General features: G+C 52.5%; 1 protein-coding gene across 3 annotated transcripts in view; it reads left to right on the top strand.

Moving 5' to 3' along the window:
• The window catches only part of Snoo (Sno oncogene), a 176,869-nt gene extending 159,220 nt beyond the window's left edge, over positions 1-17,649 (top strand). The window contains exons 2-7 of one of the 3 annotated variants that reach the window (XM_086552335.1): positions 1,569-1,601; positions 13,424-13,641; positions 14,638-14,863; positions 15,047-15,350; positions 15,465-15,691; positions 15,870-17,649. In XM_086552335.1, coding sequence (XP_086408461.1) covers positions 1,569-1,601; positions 13,424-13,641; positions 14,638-14,863; positions 15,047-15,350; positions 15,465-15,691; positions 15,870-16,019 — 1,158 coding nt within the window. In that variant the 3' untranslated portion in view covers positions 16,020-17,649. Of the gene's footprint in view, positions 1-1,568; positions 1,602-13,423; positions 13,642-14,637; positions 14,864-15,043; positions 15,351-15,464; positions 15,692-15,869 lie in introns of all 3 variants that reach the window. The other 2 variants (XM_086552334.1, XM_086552336.1) reach the window with 2 other exon arrangements.
• Positions 17,650-18,142: the final 493 nt, after the last annotated feature.

Below are 18,142 nucleotides of genomic sequence, written 5' to 3'. Positions count from 1 at the left end.
TGAGAGAGGGGGACGCCTGGCGGGCTCCGTGGTCAGTTCTGCCGCTGCTAATATATATTATTAGCCCCCCCACCCCTCTCTCTCTGTCTCTCTCTCTCTGTCTCTCTCTCTGTCTCTGTCTCTCTCTGTCTCTCTCTTTCTCTCTCTCTCTCTCTCTCTCTCTCTCTCTCTCTCTCTCTCTCTCTCTCTCTCTCTCTCTCTCTCTCTCTCTCTCTCTCTCTCTCTCTCTCTCTCTCCCCCTCTCCCTCTCTCCCTCTCTCATCCCCACTTCCTCCTCCTCCTCCTCGCCTCTTGCACCTTCACCTCAGGTGCTTCGAGTGGCAGGGGGAGGGGAGGGGAGGGGAGGGGAAAAGGGGAGCGGCGTGCCCTACCCGACGGGAAGAGGGCGGGGGAGAGGGGGGGGGCGGCCAGGACCGGGTACGTGTACTCACTCTTGTCCTTCTCTCGGTCCGTCCGGCTGTCCCTCAAATCACAACGTATGATCCTATTTGCATATGAAGGCGGCGGGCGCCCCTCAAGCCTGTAATAAGAAACAAACAGCAGCGTGAGAGCAGGTTGGTTGCCGGCGACCGGGAGCGAACCCGCCATCTGCAACCGAGTCGCCATGACAACCGGCTCCTGTCGTTTATAAATGGCCAGACACAAACGTATGTACTCTGTGCAGTACAGAAGACTGCACAATGGAGCGACCTGCGGCGGACACCTGTTATTAGGGTCAAGGTGATGGGGTGGAGGTTGCTGGTGGGCACTGACCCCCCCCCCCCCCCCCCCTCTCTCTCTCTCTCTCTCTCTCTCTCTCTCTCTCTCTCTCTCTCTCTCTCTCTCTCTCTCTCTCTCTCTCTCTCTCTCTCTCTCTCTCTCTCACACTCTCTTTCCTCCTCCTCCTCCTCCTCCCTTTTCCTCTCCCTCCCCCCTCCGTCCCCTCCCACTCCTCCCTCCTCCCTTTTCTCCTTCTCCCTCTCCCTCCCCTTTTTCCTCCTACTTCTTCTCTCTCTCTCTATCTCCGTCTCATCCTTCTCCCTCTTCTCCTTCTCCAGCTCCCTGTCCTTGTCCCTCTCCTTCTCCCCCTCTCACTTTCCCCTTCACTCTCTCTCTCTTTCTTTCTCTTTCTCTCTTTTCCCTCGTCTCCGTCATCTCCCCTTCTTTCGGGCCTAATGCATCAGCGTATGACTGCGTATACATTTAAATATACAGAAAAAAAAAGAGGAAGATAAACGCAAAATAACGATGTTTACAAAGTAACATCTTGACTTGGAATACGAGTCACCCTTGGCAGTCCGCTAGGCCCTGAAATATTGTTGCAGAGGAAGAACAGGTTAGAAAATGTTTCCCTTGCTGGCGACCCTTCCTGTCACGCCGTCCATTGCCAGCGGAGAACTGACAGCTGCCGTGCAAACTGATGCAATTGCTGTGGATTTTGATCGAAAAATCATTCTCTGTTCTCCTTTTATTTTCCATATTTTTTTTTAGAATTGTATATATACATGTTTTTTTCTTTGAAGTACCTTGATCCATTGTGCAATATGATTATGTCTTAATATTAACTCTCTTTTTTTTCCTTGTTGCAGGTGGGTTGCGAGTTGCAGAAGTGGCGGACTCCGGTAAGACTTAACGTTAATGTTGCTGAAGGAATTGGAGGAAAAAAGTGTCACGCGATACTGTTACAGTTTCTGTCACTGATCTCGCCTTCTGTTCGATAGACACTCACACTCTCTATCTGTCTGTCTGTCTTTATCTCTCTGGCTGTCTATCTATCCATATATCTGTTTGCCCAGCCCTTATATATATATATATATATATATATATATATATATATATATATATATATATATATATATATATATGCTCACATCTAGACCTAATCAATCTTTCCTGTCACTGAAGCAAAGCATCCACATCATCCACATAATCTGTCCATGTGTCAATCGACCTGTCAATCCATTCATTTTCCTCACATTGTGTCCACTCGCACGTCTTCCAGCAAACCAACACAACTGCCCTTTGTTTCCCGATTCCCTTTGTTAATATTATGTACACGGTGACCCTTATTGTAGATGTAATAACCCTTTGTGGTGAGAATCGTCTTGTGGGTTGCCATCTTGGGGGAGGTCACGGTTCGAGAGATTTTTTTTCTTTTCTTCTTCTTTTTCTTTTTTTTTTCTTCTTCTTTTTCTTCTTCTTCTTCTTCTTCTTCTTCTTCTTCTTCTTCTTCTTCTTCTTTAAGAGGTTTGGCGATTTTACTTTTTTTTTTTGGGGGGGGGGGGATTAGGAAACTTCCGACGGCGAAAGGGCATGAGATGTACTGGGTACTGGGTATGGCCTTGAGAGCTTTGTTAGATGAGCGTGTCACATGCCGTATGCCCTGTGTAATTTGCGTGTGGTGGGGGGGAGGGGGGGGGAGGGATTCTTTTCCTGGTTACTCTTCCTCTCCGACCTTCCCCTTTGTTATTCTTACGCAACGGTTCTCGTCTCTCTCTCTCTCTCTCTCTCTCTCTCTCTCTCTCTCTCTCTCTCTCTCTCTCTCTCTCACACACACACTTTATTCTGTTATTTATCCATTCTGTTTGCTTGTTTCTCTTTCTTTCTCTTCCTCTTCATTTTTTTCTCTCTCCTTCCTCTCCCTCTCCCTGTCCGTCGCATCAAAGAGAGAAAGAGAGAGATAGAAAAAAAGAGAAAGAGAGAGAGAGAGAGAGAGAGAGAGAGAGAGAGAGAGAGAGAGAGAGAGAGAGAGAGTGAGTGAGTGAGTGAGTGAGTGAGTGAGTGAGTGAGTGAGTGAGTGAGTGAGTGAGTGAGTGAGTGAGTGAGAGCGAGCGAGAGCGAGAGCGAGAGCGAGAGAGGCGCAGGGGAAGGTGGCTGGCTGGATGTCTCAGTCGACGACAACACTCATGATTCAATAAAAACGCGATATCCGGATTCCAATTACGGGATATTACATTATACGCTGGGAAGTCGAGGCGAAAATCACTGGGTATGGGCCCTGGGTTGGGGGGAGGAGGGGTAGGGGTAGGAGGGGGTAGGGGACGGGAGGGGAAGGTGCCCTGCGGTTTAGCGTGTGTAGGGGTTTTGCATCAGCGTATGTGTGGATGTGTGTGTGTGTGTGTGTGTGTGTGTGTGTGTGTGTGTGTGTGTGTGTGTGTGTGTGTGTGTGTGTGTGTGTGTGTGTGTGTGTGTGTGTGTGTGTGTGTGTGTGTGTGTGTTATTTGATGTGTGAGAGAGAGAGAGAGTATTCCAGTGACACCCTGTTGCCCCCTCCCTCCTCCTCCTGCCCTCCTCCCTCTCCCCTTCTCTCTCTCCCTCTCCCCTTCTCTCTCTCCCTCTCCCTCTCCCTATTTAACCATCACGAGTTTACCTGCCCGATACATCTTTGGGTTCCGAGGGGGGGGGGGAAGGTCTCGGGGCCAAAGGGAAAGGGGAAGGGAAATCGGAAGGGGTAGGGGCCGGTGGGGGGGTGGGGGTAGAACAGCTGGAATTCGCGTGCTAATCTCCTCTTTCAGGCCTACCGGTCCGCGCTCTCCCAGACCAGTGCCAGCGGCCGGTCTTCCTTCCCTTCGCCTTCCTTTATTCTCTTCGTTACCTTTGCACACACGCATCCCCCCCCCCCTCCCCTCTCTCTCTCTCTCTCTCTCTCTCTCTCTCTCTCTCTCTCTTCTCTCCCTCTCTCTCTCTCTCTCTCTCTCTCTCTCTCTCTCTCACTTTCACGCTCACGCTCACTCACTCACTCATTTTCTGTTTCTCATGAGAAGCGAACCTGAGCCAAGGGGCGCAGCAGCTCTTTAAACTCGAGACTCCGAAGGGGTTTCCTTCGCTCGACAGCTCCCTGCTCTTGTGGCGTGACACTCGTAGGCCCTGGCGTGTGGCCGAAGGAGTTGTGCTCGTGTGTCATAGATTTATCTTGATACTGCACTTTTTTCGTTGATTTTTTTGTTCTTAAATTTCATTGGTATATTCCTTGGTACTTCTTGGGATTTAATGTTTTTTTTTTTTAATCAGAATCATAAGTTTTTTCTTTTTCTCTATCTTTCTCTCGCTCTATCTCTCTCTCTATCTATCTATCTATACCTCTTTCGCTCTCTCTCCCTCCCTCCCTACCTCCCTCCTCCTTCCCACCTTCCTCCCCCACGTGCCACCTCGCCTTCAAGAGGCACAATACCCCCCGTCCCCCTCCTCATTCCGCTCCCCCTCCCCCTCCCCCTTCCCTTTATCTCCCTCCCTCACGACCACCTCGAGATCCAACTCCCGTGTCCAGCATCTCGCGTCAATGCGTCCTCTTTTTCTTCTTCTTTTTTTTTGGAGATGCTGAGACCAATTTGAAGACCGATTTTAAGAGCGGTGGCGCCTTGTCGCTTGTAGGGGGTGAGTGTGTGTGTGTGGGGGGGGGGAGGGGTGTTGAAGGGGAGGGCGCTTGAATAGGGGAAGGCGACATAAAAGTTGCATAAAAGTTCCTCCTCTTGTTTGGTCACCTCGCCGTCACCGCCGTCGCCGCCGATGCGCTCCCGTGCCACCCCGCTTCCAGTTTGGCTTTTATTGCTGATTTTATTCTTCTCCCCTTTTCTTCCGCGTTTCGTTCCCCTCCTTGTTTCCTTATTTTCTCCGTCCTTCTTTCCTTACCGTGTCTTCCTTCCTTCCCTCTTTCCTTCTTGTCTTCCCTCCCTCCCTCCCTCCTTCCCTCCCTCCTTCCAATCCCACTGGCCGGGCAAGTCGATCGTTATAGGCCTATGGGACTCTGTCGCTTCCCCTTCTGATGGGAATCCTCTATTGCCCTTGTCTTGCCCTGGGCACGTTGGGGAGGAGGAGGAGGAGGAGAAGGAGAAAGAAGAAGAAGAAGAAGAAGAAGAAGAAGAAGAAGAAGAAGAAGAAGAAGAAGAAGAAGAAGAAGAAGAAGAAGAAGAAGAAGAAGAAGAAGAAGAAGAAGAAGAAGAAGAAGAAGAAGAAGAAGAAGAGGAGGAGGAGGAGGACGCCGAGGCTGAAGGGCGCTCGGCAAAAAGCGGACGAAAGAAAAGAGGTAGATAAGGCGACGCACGGCAGAAGAGGGGAGATAATGGTGCTGGAGGAAGGGGGGGGGGGAGGGGGAAGGAAGGAGGAAGGAAGGAAGAAGGAAGGAAGGAAGGATGGAGGGAAGGAGGGAGGGGGAAGGATGAAGGAAGGAAGGAAGAAAGGAAGAAAGGAAGGAAGAGAGAGAGAGAGAGAGAGAGAGAGAGAGAGAGAGAGAGAGAGAGAGAGAGAGAGAGAGAGAGAGAGAGAGAGAGAGAGAGAGAGAGAGAGAGAGAGAGAGAGAGAGAGAGAGAGAGAGAGAGAGAGAGAGAGAGAGAGAGAGAGAGAGAGAGAGAGAGAGAGAGAGAGAGGAAGGATGGTGAAGGGAGGGAGGGGAGATATTCACAGATAAAGCGAATCGGGGCTGAGGTCGCAAGTGTGTAGAAGCAGGAAGAAGATGGGGGGAAGAGGAGGGAGGAGTGGGTGGAGTTAGATGAGGAATAAGAAGAGGGGGAGGAGAAGAAAAAGAAAAAGAAGTGGAAGAAGCAGAAGCAGAAGCAGAAGAAGAAGAAGAAGAAGAAGAAGAAGAAGAAGAAGAAGAAGAAGAAGAAGAAGAAGAAGAAGAAGAAGAACAAGAAGAACAAGAACAAGAACGAGAAGAAGAAGAAGAAGAAAGAAAGAAAGAAAGATAAAGAAGAAGAAGACAAAAATAAGGGGCCACAAGAGAAGCAGGAAGAAGAGAAGAAGAAGGACGAGGAGAAGGCAGGGAAGGGGCGGGGCGATGGCGCCAGCGGTCTCGGAAGAGGGATAAGAGGGAAAGCAGAGAAGAAGAGCGGATAAAGGGAAGACAAGTGGAGGACGAGGTCGGGAAAGACGGAGAAGAGAAGAGGAGTTGGAAGAGGAAGAAGGAGAAGAAGAAAAAAAAAGAAGGAGAAAAAGAAAAATAAGAAGGAGAAGAAGAAGAAGAAGAAGAAAAAGAAGTAGTAAAGTAGTAGTAGTAGAAGACGAAGAGGATGAGTAGGAAGACGATGAAAAATAAGTAGAATAATGATAATAACAATGATGATATTATTATGTTGATAATGATGATGATGAAAAAGAAGGAGTAGGAAGAGGAGGCAGAAGAAGAAGAAGGAGGAGTGGGAGTGGGAGAGTGAGATGGGGAGTTCGTGGTGGGTCAGAGGCAAGTTCAAGGAGTGGATGAGGAAGCTGCGATAATGCGGGAGGAAGGAGAGGGGAAAAAGGGGAAGGGGGAGAGAGAGAGAGAGAGAGAGAGAGAGAGAGAGAGAGAGAGAGAGAGAGAGAGAGAGAGAGAGAGAGAGAGAGAGAGAGAGAGAGAGAGAGAGAGAGAGAGAGGAGGGGAGACGTTGAACAAAGGGGATGATGGCGACACCGACCGTAACTACCTCGTAATTCTGTCGAAATGTTCCCCTCACAACCGCCCTCGCCCGTCGCCTCTCCGGCCATGTGGGAGCCCGCCCTTGCCAGGTGTGCCCCCCCTCCCTCCCTCCATCCATCCTTCCTTCCCACCCTGACGCCCACCGCCTCCACGCCCGCGGTCACATGGGCGTGGGGTTTTCGAGAGGAAAGAGCGGATAGGTGTGCATGTATCCCGTAACTATATATATAACTTTCTCTATCTATTTATTTCTGTCTCTCTGTCTATTACGGAAGGAGGAGGTGACATGAGGGGAAGAGGGAGGGGGGTTGCGTGATTGGGACAGTGGATAGATTGTGTGGGGGAGGCGGGAGGGTGGGGTGGGGGGAGCACAGGGCAAGCTGTGGTCGGTTAAACAACAAAGATATAAAGGAAGGGCCGTAAACAGTAAAGATGTCACGGGGAGAGGGGAGAGAGTGAGGGGGAAAGTGGACAATAGTTCAACGTTGCCACTGGACGCGCACTGGCAGCACTGATTCCGACTCATTCCTGCCTTTCGAGGGGGGAGGGGAAAGGGGGGGGAGGAGGTGTTCCAATCTCAAGCGCCCCTCGCCTCTGCAGGGTTGCAGGGTGTCTGGCGGGCGGGGGGGCGGGGGGGGGGGGAGAATTGGCTTGTCGTTCGCGGGTCTTTGCGGAGACGCTCGACAGCTGATTGGGAGTTGCGGTGCGACATTGCATGGCGTAGGAGCGCGGTGTCGGAATGTTGCGTAAGGCATGGTAGTGGCATTGCCTCTTGCGTCGGCCGACGCCTTTGGGTGTTCGGCGTGCTTCGTGGCATGTGGGTGAGGGATGGGGAGGGGTGGGGCAGTGAGGAATGGGGAGGAGGAGGGGAAGGGGGATTGGGGAGGTGGAGTGGGGAATGGGGAGAGGGCAGTGGGGAGGGGAGGTGGAGTGGGGAATGGGGAGAGGGAGTGGGGGGTGGGGAATGGAGGATAGGGCGTGGGGAGTGGGAGTAGGAGGGGGCGGTTGTGAGTGACGGCGAGGGTGCGTCGGCGCAGGTGGCTCGTACCTGGCATGACCAAGGTCGAGTCCCGAGGAATCTCGAGATTCTTTGGAGTCTTCGTAGGCGGCCACGTCGCCCCGAGCAGGAAATAGGCCGCCGTTCGTTACTCTAACAGCAAATGCACGTTTAAATTTCACTTTGAGGTCTTCAATAGCCGACCCATACACACACACACACACACACACACACACACACACACACACACACACACACACACACACACACACACACACACACACACACACACACACACACACACACACACACACACACACACACACACACACACACACACACACACACACACACACACACACACACACACACACACACACACACACAGCTAGAGTAACTGTAATACACGATACAGGCGGGCAAAGGGTATCGCCGTCCAAGTTTAGTCTGCTGTGCCCGTTCCGGAATACACGCGAGGCTGTAAATAGCCAAGAGAGGTCCTTGAGGTCATGCGGCCATCAGCCCTCCTTCGCCCCCTTCCTCCTTCCTTCTGTTCTCCCTTATTCCCTCTCTCTCTCTCTCTCTCTCTCTCTCTCTCTCCTTCTCTCTCTCCTTTTCTCTCTCTCTCTCTCTCTCTTTTCCTCTCCCTCTTTTCTCTTCCCCTTCTCTCTCTCCTTCTATCTTCTCTCTTCTCTGATTATCCTTACCTCTATCTCTCCCTTCCTCTTTATTCCCTTCTCTCCTCGCTTCCCTCCCTCCCTCCAAATCCCTCCTCCGTATTTAGCGCGAGCAAGGGCGGCGGCGGAAGAGGCGAGGGAGTTCGGTCTTCGTTAAAGGGAAGAAGGGGGGGGAAGGGGAGGAGGAGGAGGGGGGGACGTCCTCTCATCGGTTGCCGAATCGCGGCGCCGCCACGTGGTGATCGATCGGAAAATGTGCTGTTGTTGTTGTTGTTTTTATTCGGTCATCTGGTCGGACTTGGTGGCGTTGGATGCTGGGCGAGACTTGTTTTGGGTTGTTAGCTGCTTGGATCTTTCGCGGAAGGTTAGATACGAGTAGATGAAGACATGTGGTGATTATACGCAAGCGAGGAAATGCATACGGTCCCAGCGAGAAAGACATTCAGACACCATCGGATAGAGATTTGAGATTTACTTACGTTGATGCACGCACACATACACTCCCCCCCCCCACACACACACACAAACACACACACACACTCACACGAACGTAAACACACAATCACATATAACCACACATACATCCATTCGACTAAATCCTGCCATTCTGCCCCCCACCCCCCTTCGACGGCTCCCTACCAGCAGGACGAGAAGGCCGCGGCGAGTTGGTTCGCCGTCTCGTCCGCGAGTGACGAGCATCCCCCGAGTCCTCCTCGAAGTCATCCGGAGGAACGCGTGAAAGTGAACGAAACTCGGTTTCCGTAAACCGGAAGCGAACGTCTGACATCGCGAGACAGACAGGACGGGAGACAACAGAGGTCGGGGGGGAGATGGGGGGGTAGGGGGTAGGTAGGGGGAGGGGGGACTGGGCCAGGAATACTCCCAGAAGAAAATCAATAGGCCTGTGACGCAGCAGCCATTCATGACGTCACGGGGTCGTTGAGTCAAGTCCCCGTTTTTGTGACTTCCATCTCGCGCTCCCCGTCTAGGACCTGCCACGCGGCGCCGGGCTCTCCCGAGAGGAGGTTCGAGCGCCAGAGACACCGGCTCGAGCTCCTCTCCTTCCCGGCGAAGGATGGGCGTCTTGGGGAAGGTCTTCTGTGGCGTCTTGGCGGGATCTGGGACACCGGCGGAGGCGGCGGTGCACGGAATGCGCCGCCTTGCACCAGGCAGGACCCGGGGGGGGGGGGGGGGGGGGGGGGGCGCGCGTCTCAAGGACTCCTGGGCTTGCAGTGGGATGGATGCCGTTTATTTCCCATTTCTAAAGGAAAACTGAAGGCGAATCGGAGCTCAGGATTTCCTCTTTCTTTTCCTTTTCAATAATCGATAATTTCATCTGCGTGACTCAGCAGCTTCAGATACTTTGATATTAAAATTTGGGCAAGAAAGGCCAGGCAGCCTGTCAACAGCAGCCGCTTTGCATGTTTTTGCCTAAAGAAGAACACATCGAGCCTTGATTCGCGTGGCTCGGAAGGAGAATTTGCATGAGATGCGAACTCTCTCCGAGGGAATCTGAGCGGCAAGCAGAGACGGGGCTTCCGTTGCACTGCCGGCGGACGCTGCCGCATGGACGTTGATGTACTCTGTGAACTTGCAGCCCGAGACCCGCCCGTGTGTGCATATGTCCGTCCACCTTTCCTCTCGTTCGCGAGGGCGCCCTCTCGCTTCCGCATGCTATCTCCGCTATCTTCGGCTCTCGCGTTGGTCAACGCCTCGGGCCTGGAGACGCGGCCGGGGCCCCTCGCACGCGGGAAGGCGTTTCCGAGGGCCAGGTTGCGAAATGCTGGAGTGGACACGTGGTGGCCGGTTGTGAGAGCGCCTGCGTCGCGCGGTGTTCGGTTCCGTGTGCGAGTCGGGGCGGCGACCACGTGGGGTTGGCAAACCGGCTTCCACGCTCCTCGGAATGTTTATCCAGCTTAACCTCTTCGCCGCCAGGGAAAGATTATACAGTTTGAAGTTCGTTGTATTTCGAACAAGAGTTATTTACTCGTATAGCAGTGGGTGCACGGTGATATCTTGTTGCCAGGTTACGTAACATGCCTGGCTGCTCTGCGCCAGTGTGATTGTAGGTCCTACTACGCAGTTCCTCAATGAACCAGTTCTATGGCCTTGCGCTCATGCTTAGGTCGGGAGAGCGCTGTAGCTTTGCATTCCGAGTTCTTTTACAATAACGTCTGCCTCTGGAAGCAACACGTTTTCCTCCAACGTGTCGCGGCCGCGCTTGCAGGAGAGGCAACACCAGAGGTCGCCTCGCATTAGTCATCGCAGGAGGGTCCGCCGCAGCCCCGAGCAGACGACCACGGCGTGCTGGCTGCGGCTGGCTGCGGCGCCTCCCTCCCTGCGGCGGGAAAGGGCTTGCTTGAGAGGGCAGCGCCTTCGAGAGGGCGCAGAGAGGCGGGTAGAGCGAGAGGCGCGACGCGACGATTGAAGGGCCTCGTCGCGAAGGGCGATCGGGTATGGATTTCATTGCGGTTAGGAAATACGTGTTGCTGCTGCTCGCGCACGTAGCGCTTCACTTGTCGCCATGGAAACTCTTCCTTCCTCGAGTTCACTGAGTCTGGATTCACACCTGTTAGTATGGATGAGAAGGCGCGGACTCAGGATTCGCATATACGCGCGCCGCACTCTGACAGGCACACTCAGACAAGCACACACACACGTACACACACGCATGAACGCACACACACACACACACACACACACACACACACACACACACACACACACACACACACACACACACACACACACACACACACACACACACACACACACACACACACACACACACACACACACACACAATCACACAGAACCACACTCACTCTTTCTCTCACACTCTCACACTTTCACACACACCCTCTCCCCATCCCTCCCTCCCTCCCCCCTCTCTCTCTCTCTCTCTCTCTCTCTCTCTCTCTCTCTCTCTCTCTCTCTCTCTCTCTCTCTCTCTCTCTCTCTCTCTCTCTCTCTCTCTCTCTCTCCCTCTCCCTCTCTCCCTCTCTCCCTCTCTCCCTCTCTTCCCTCCCTCTCTTTCTCTCTCTCTCTCATACATTCATACATTCATACATACACATTCATACATAGAGAGCGAGATAGCCTAGGAGAGGGAGGAGGTTGCACCCGGTTATCGTCTATCGTCGCCTCTCTCCATGGCAACACGCGAGGGCTGCCGTACGAGGCGCGTTGATAACGATTCAGAATCACGTGTTCGTGTGCAAGTGTAACAGAAGGCGGGCGTCGGGGGATACATTGCTGCACGGGGCTGCCTGTGGGGGGGGGGGAGGGATGTGGGGGAAAGAGGGAGGGAGGGGGGGAGGGGAGGGATGTGTGGGGAAGAGAGAGGGCGGGGGAGGGATGTGTGGGGAAGAGAGAGGAACGAGGGAGGGATGTGGGGGAAAGAGAGAGGGGAGGGAAATGGGGAGTGGGAAAGAGAGAAGAATGGGGAGGGATGTGTGGGGAAGAGAGAGGAACGAGGGAGGGATGTGGGGGAAAGAGAGATGACAGGGGGGAAATGTGGGAGAAAGAGAGAAGAATGAGGGAGGGATGCGGGGGAAAGAGGGAGGAATGAGGGAGGGATGTGGGGGAAAGAGAGATGACAGGGGGGAAATGTGGTAGAAAGAGAGAAGAATGAGGGAGGGATGCGGGGGAAAGAGGGAGGAATGAGGGAGGGATGTGGGGGAAAGAGGGAGGGTGGGGGAAAAAAATAGGAATGGGGGGATGTGGGAGAAAGAGTGGAATGGGGGAGGTATGTGGGGGAAAGAGAGATGACAGGGGGGAAATGTGGGGGGATGTGGGAGAAAGAGAGAAGAATGAGGGAGGGATGCGGGGGAAAGAAAGAAGAATGGGGGAGGGATGCGGGGGAAAGAAAGAAGAATGGGGGAGGGATGCGGGGGAAAGAGAGAGGAAAATGAGGGAGGGTTGTGGGGGAAAGAGAGACGGCGGGGGAGGGGTGTGGGGGAGGGGTGCGGGGTGGAACTTCCAACACTGCACCGACCTCTGGTATGCTTTAACGTGTTGAGCAGACGCCGGGGGCCCCTCGGTGAAACTTTGCAGAGGTGCCGCCCCGATGCTGGGGCCGGCATGAGGCACGCGAGCAGAGCAGAGCAGAAAAAGCGAAGGAAGGGAAGGGAAGGAGGGAAGGGAAGCAGACTGCAGAGAGCAAACAGACTTCGCCCCCGATGACTGGACTGCCCTGCCTGCCTTCGCCGCAGCCTTCCCCCTCGAAGCCGGACCGTCCGAGCGACCGTCCTCCTCGAAAAGCGGATCCAAATTAGCGAAAACCATCGCGAGTAAAAGCCAGATCACGCGCCTCAGCAGGTGATGCAGCCCCCTTCCCCTCAGCCCCCTCGCCCCCCCCCTCCTTGCTCCCTCGCGTACAGGGTCGTGATCAGGCGGTTCGGCCTGTATACCCAACGTCGAGTTGCAGTCTCACCTTTCAATTGCATAATGCTACCTGCTTGTCCTTTGCCATTATTCCGGGGCGGGGAGTGATACAGGCGCGGAAGCTCTTTAAATGCCGACCATTGAGTCTGCAATATGCTCTTCTCCTGGGCCAAGATTATCGACTCGTGGGATGGCCTTAAGCTGCTTAATGAGGCGAGCAGTTAGCAAGCTTCTAATTTCCAAAGGGCTGCCGATCGGAAGTTCTGCCGATATTTATAGCTGTGATTTCTGATAGTAAGCTTCTTTCCAGGGGAGGAATTCAATCGGCAGGCAACAAGGAAACATTAAAACGTTAGATTTCACGTTTATTATTTATCTCTTAATGATAATAACATAAAGAGAACTTGCAAATCAATAAAACACCAACACGGTTTATTAAGAGCATAACTCTAAGGCACGCGGACTCCATATTTCACTACGAGACAGAGTGTACCTCCTCCTGATTGTAATTATCCTCGACTTGTTATATACTTTTCAAATAAGATAATGTTGTTCTTTTTATGGCAGTTATAAAGGCTTTCTTTAAGGTTCTACCATACCGAGAACTCGTTTTCAAAATAGTAAGAGTGTTATTGTTTTGTGAAGAGATGCGAAGAAAGGTAATTTGGTTCGTATCATTATTAATAAACTCTTCTTACAGTAGGATATTACATTAAGTACATTAAGTGCCTATGACAATTTATCATAGGCACTTAATGATTATAATGTGCATTGACGCTTCGCATAATGTGACGAAAACACTCGGACGTCCTCGGAACGTCCCTAGTAGCAATGTCCGTGTTACTTCCCCTTAGTGACGCAACCGAACTGTTGACATTGCCATAGCGATGATGATGATGATGTCCTTGATATGATGTCGCCATAGAGATGATGTTGCCACTGATATTATGACGCGAATAGATGGACTTATTTTTTGTTTTTTTCCTTTTCCAGGATGGCGTGGAAGTGAAGGAGGAGCTGCCCAAGAAAGTGAGAGCGGAGGAACTGCCAGCCGGAGCCCCTCTCCCCAGCGGCGTCGGCTATGACCCCATCGTCTTGTCGTACATGTGGCGCCAGTATGCAGCTATGGCACCGTCGTGGACTGCCACGCCCCTCGTTACTAGGGACGGCAAGGCATTACCGCCGCCCCCTCCTGCCTTCATCAGGGACAGGTGAGTGAGGCAGAGGCGCGCTGTTGCAGAATCGTGCGATGTACGAGGGGTAGGGAAGGGGAGGGGGTGTAGAGAGGGAGGGGGAGGGAGGGAAGGGGAGGGAGGAGGAATGAAGGAAGAGGAACGAGGGTTGAGAGAAAAAGAGAGAAATAAAAAGAGAGAGAGAGGGATATATATAGATAGATAGATAGATAGATAGATGATAGATATAGATATACACACAGAGTGAGAAAATGAAAAAGAGAGAGAGAGAGAGAGAGAGAGAGAGAGAGAGAGAGAGAGAGAGAGAGAGAGAGAGAGAGAGAGAGAGAGAGAGAGAGAGAGAGAGAGAGAGAGAGAGAGAGAGAGAGAGAGAGAAGGGGGGGGGCAAAGCGGACCTGCAAAGGCTTTGCCGTGAAGTTATGATGTGTGAATGCTTTGGGTACGAAGGTCTCGCTCATTGGGCCAGGTATAGGCGAGGGAAGTATGAAACAAGGAGGGTGAACGTACCATAGTGGGTGCGAGGTACACACACACACACATACACACACAAGGTCGTTCGCAAGGGCAGCTATATACGGCAGTGAAGGAATGCCGCGGAAAGTGTGGGATGTGATGCAAGATTAAACAAAAAAGAAGAAGAAGAAAAAAGACCGTGGCAGGATGAAACGCCTCCCTTTGGGCACGGCATCATATCTTCCACCTGGGATGAGTCACTCAATGATACACCTTGGCCTTCGCGGCTTGCAAGTTGCCACGCTAGTGTCGAAAACGCGAAGGACTAGTTACTTCCGTGGAATAAAGGGAGAATATAATTTTTTTCTGAAATTAGGGATACGAGCTTTGTTGATTTATTGTGAAGAGAATATATATTTTCACTCTTTTGCTGCAGTTCGATGGACGCAGTGCTATTATTATTTAAGTATTTCATCAGCACAGCCTGCTTTAAATAAAGGATTGCATTAGCATAGCTCTTTCTACGTATCCGAGCCTAACCATTGTCCCTCTTCCCCGCAGTGTCCCCGCCCCACTGCCAGCCTACTTGAGCCAAGGACCTCCCGTGCTGGTCGACCCCGGCCGAGTGGTACCTCTGTCCGACTCACAGAAGTTCGAGCGGCACTACCAGCCCAACGTCGCCCTCGCTCCGCCCAAGGTGAGGGACAAGGCGGCCCGGGAGTCGCTCAAGGACCTCTCCTCTGCACACCTAAGCCAAGATGCACACGAAAAAATCGCCATATATATGGTGAGTTTTCTTTTCGCTTTCGCGTTTGTTTTCGATTGCTTACCGATCCAAGAATACTCTCTTTTATTAAGAGTTAGAAATGTTGAGTCGTCAGGTTTGCTTTTCACTGATTTCACTGAACTGAATCCTGCATGACCGTTGCATGACCCGCCACTGACCACGCCCTTGCCTCCCCTGCAGCAGGAGCAGCAGCAGCTCGAAAGAGGAGTCGAAGTGGAGTGCATAAAGCGCGAGTGCTCCCCGACGCCCATGTGTCTCCAGCGCCCCACGCCCAACGCCGCCAACCCCAGCGCGCCGCCGCCGCCGCACCTCAGAGCCGCCCCGACTCAGCCGCCGCCGCCGCCGCCGCCGCCGCAGCCGCACCAGCCGCAGCCGCAGCACCTCCCCAGGAAGGTGTGCAGCCCCGACACGAGCAGCCGTCACCCCGAACTCGAGCTGTCCACCACCGACTCCGACACCGACTCCGTCGGATCCGTTGGAAACCGAAGTGAGTTTGGTCGCCCCGTCGCATTCGCGCTGAACGGTAAAGAAACATGACTGGCAGGAAAATAAGTTCGCTTACAAATGGCAGCAAAACTTAGTGTTTGGTTGAACATTTCAGGTGAAACAGTGGAGGAGGCGGAGGCCCTGCTGAGGGGCTGGAGCGACCGAGCTGCGGCCAGCAAGGTGGCTCAGCTGGTGGCTGACCTGGCCGCCCGGCTCGCGGCCCAAGAACGCCAGAACGCCGCCCTGAGACAACGTCTCGATGTACAGACTCGCGACCACAACCATGCTGTGGCCAGCCTACGCAATCAACTACTGTCTATAAACGTTACTCGTGATACAAAGGTGAGAGTTGAAAAAATAGTGATAAGTCGCGTTCGTTGTATAAGGAACGGAAATAATTAAGTCATGTCCTTTGATCTCAGAAATTTAGCGACAGGTTTTGTTTTACGTTTCCGAGCAGTAGGTAAATAGCCATGCTTAATAAAACAAAAACTAATGACCTCACTGTTCCCCGGTCCAGGAGGAAGAACAGCTGCGCCAAAAGGTTTGTGCGATGGAGGGCGAGCTGCGGGCCTTACGTGCTGAGCTGCGTCCACGCCCAACCCCATCTGTGATAGCGCCCACCTCCCCCGTCAAGACTGAGCCCTGCGACGTCACCGACACGTGTTAGGGCGCCGCCGCCGCCGCCTGAGCACTGGCTCGTGCTGTCCCCAGTACCGCAGAGATGGTCGCAGTACAAATGTGGCGCTCATGTGCCGTCCAGGCTGCCTGTATGTTGCTGCTGCTGCCGCTGCTGCTGCTGCTAGGCACCTGGGCCCAGGCTGCTGCTGCGGACTCGCGGTCACAACGTGCTTGTGGCTGCGGGTGGCCGCCCCCCTGCCAGGTGTGTACCGCAGGTGCGTGCCAGCGGCGAGGCAGGGTGGGTCCGCGCCATGATCTCAGCCCGTACTCACGCACGGGTCTCACTTGGTGCTACGCCACAGCCGTGTGTCGGGTGGTGCCACCGGCCGTACATGGTGCTCATGTGGGGCCGCTGCCCCTCTGGTGTACAGAGGCTGTGTGGCGCCGCCCCGGCACCAGGACGCTCTGGGGGCCCTGTGGGGTCCACTGCCCCCCAGGGTCCAGAAAAGCAAGTACAAACGAATAAGTTAAAGATTCTGCTTGTTGGGATGGTTAAATATAAAAAAGAATAATTATTTAATTGGTTTACTTTGTGGTAAGCCAACTGCCTGGTGAGTAGTGGGTGGAAGTGTCGTAGACCAGGACGGTTTAATTCCAGCCCTGGCTCACTCCAGCCCTGCTGCTGCCAACTTTATAACCACGCACGCCCGCACCACCCCAGTGATGACCGTACCCGCGTCAGCTATGCAGTGCTGAATCGAGTCAGATGTGCTTGAAGCATCTCACGTTGGTGGAGCGCCTGCTGAGCGCCGTGACCAGAGACCCACAAAACTCCCGGCGCACAGGCGCTTAAAAAAATTGTTGCCACTTAAGAGATTTATAGTTGTACCAGTGAGGGCCTTCGGTCACGGCGTTCTTCTCGGCCGCTTATTTGTGTTCATCTATGTAACTAGTTAATTATTGATATGTGTAATGATAAAATCATTCACTATTATGTTATTTATAATTCTCTACTATGCTAGTACACGTGCAGCAGTGCGTGCGTGGGTGGAGGTGTCAGCATCTCCCCCCCACCCCCTCTCCCACCACACCACCCTGGCCTGGCGGTCCGTGCCAAGTTCATCTTGCCCCCTAACTTACCCGTCATTTGTTTGTAATAAGTACATAAGGTTATTTAGGTGACTCGTCAAGCAAAGCTTGGTCTAGGATTTATTATTTTTGGTAGAACTGTCCCCCATGTTAGCCATGGCGGATGTACTGCACCCGTCATGGGCCCTTATGTTGTAGCTGCCAGTGTAGGCTGCCCACCGGCCACCCACCGTGACCACCACTTTCCCTGGTGTCAGCGCCGTGGGTGGCTGGTGAGCAGAGTGTGAGGTGAGTCAGCCACACTACAGTGCGTGGGGAGGTTGTGGTGCAGCGGACATGTAATGTCCGCGGCATATGATGACCGTTTGGCTGAGCCCTGCGCCACGCCTTCCCATCGCGAACATCACCACCACCACCACCACCACCACCGTCATCGCCAGGCAGAACCACCACCACACAGCCAGGCGGATACACTGCGGCACACTCCCACTGAGACACTCCAGTCAGTTCCGCAGATGTGACATTCTTCAAAAACTGAATTTGTTTGTTATACTCAATGGGTGGCACTCTAAATAAAATTGTGTCAAATACGATGTCCTTCATTTCCCTCACTCTCCTCCTAATTAATTTAGAAGACTTCAGGAGAAATAAATCAAAGCCATATACAATTATTTTATTAGTAAATATTGCTTTACATAGGAAACATCTGTACCTCAAAACTATTTTTATTACATTTATCAAAATACTGTACTGACATTTGTCTGGGAATGAGTCCTACAGATGAAGGTGTATAATAATATAGTGATAACAAATACAAATATTCAATTCACAATAATACCAATTTATAAAACCAAAAAGGAAAGTTCGTTCGTTAAGCTTCCATGAAGTCACAAAAAGATCACGAAGAAAATATTGACGATGAACACTTGATTATGCCCTCGATGGAAGAATCGTTTGAAGACTATTTTTAGAATAAGGTTCCATGGACAATGAGAACAAACAAGAGGGCATAAATGTATCGGTTTCCGTGCGACACAAACTCCTATTGTGAACAAGAACGCAAAATGAAGACTAAAATAATGC

Source organism: Penaeus japonicus, unplaced genomic scaffold (genome assembly GCF_977035675.1).
Source record: "Penaeus japonicus unplaced genomic scaffold, GWHDUDI00000001_assembly GWHDUDI00000026, whole genome shotgun sequence".
Classification (NCBI taxonomy): domain Eukaryota; kingdom Metazoa; phylum Arthropoda; class Malacostraca; order Decapoda; family Penaeidae; genus Penaeus; species Penaeus japonicus.
The sequence above is the reverse complement of the archived record's forward strand: the minus strand, read 5'-3'. Positions and strand labels throughout refer to the sequence as shown.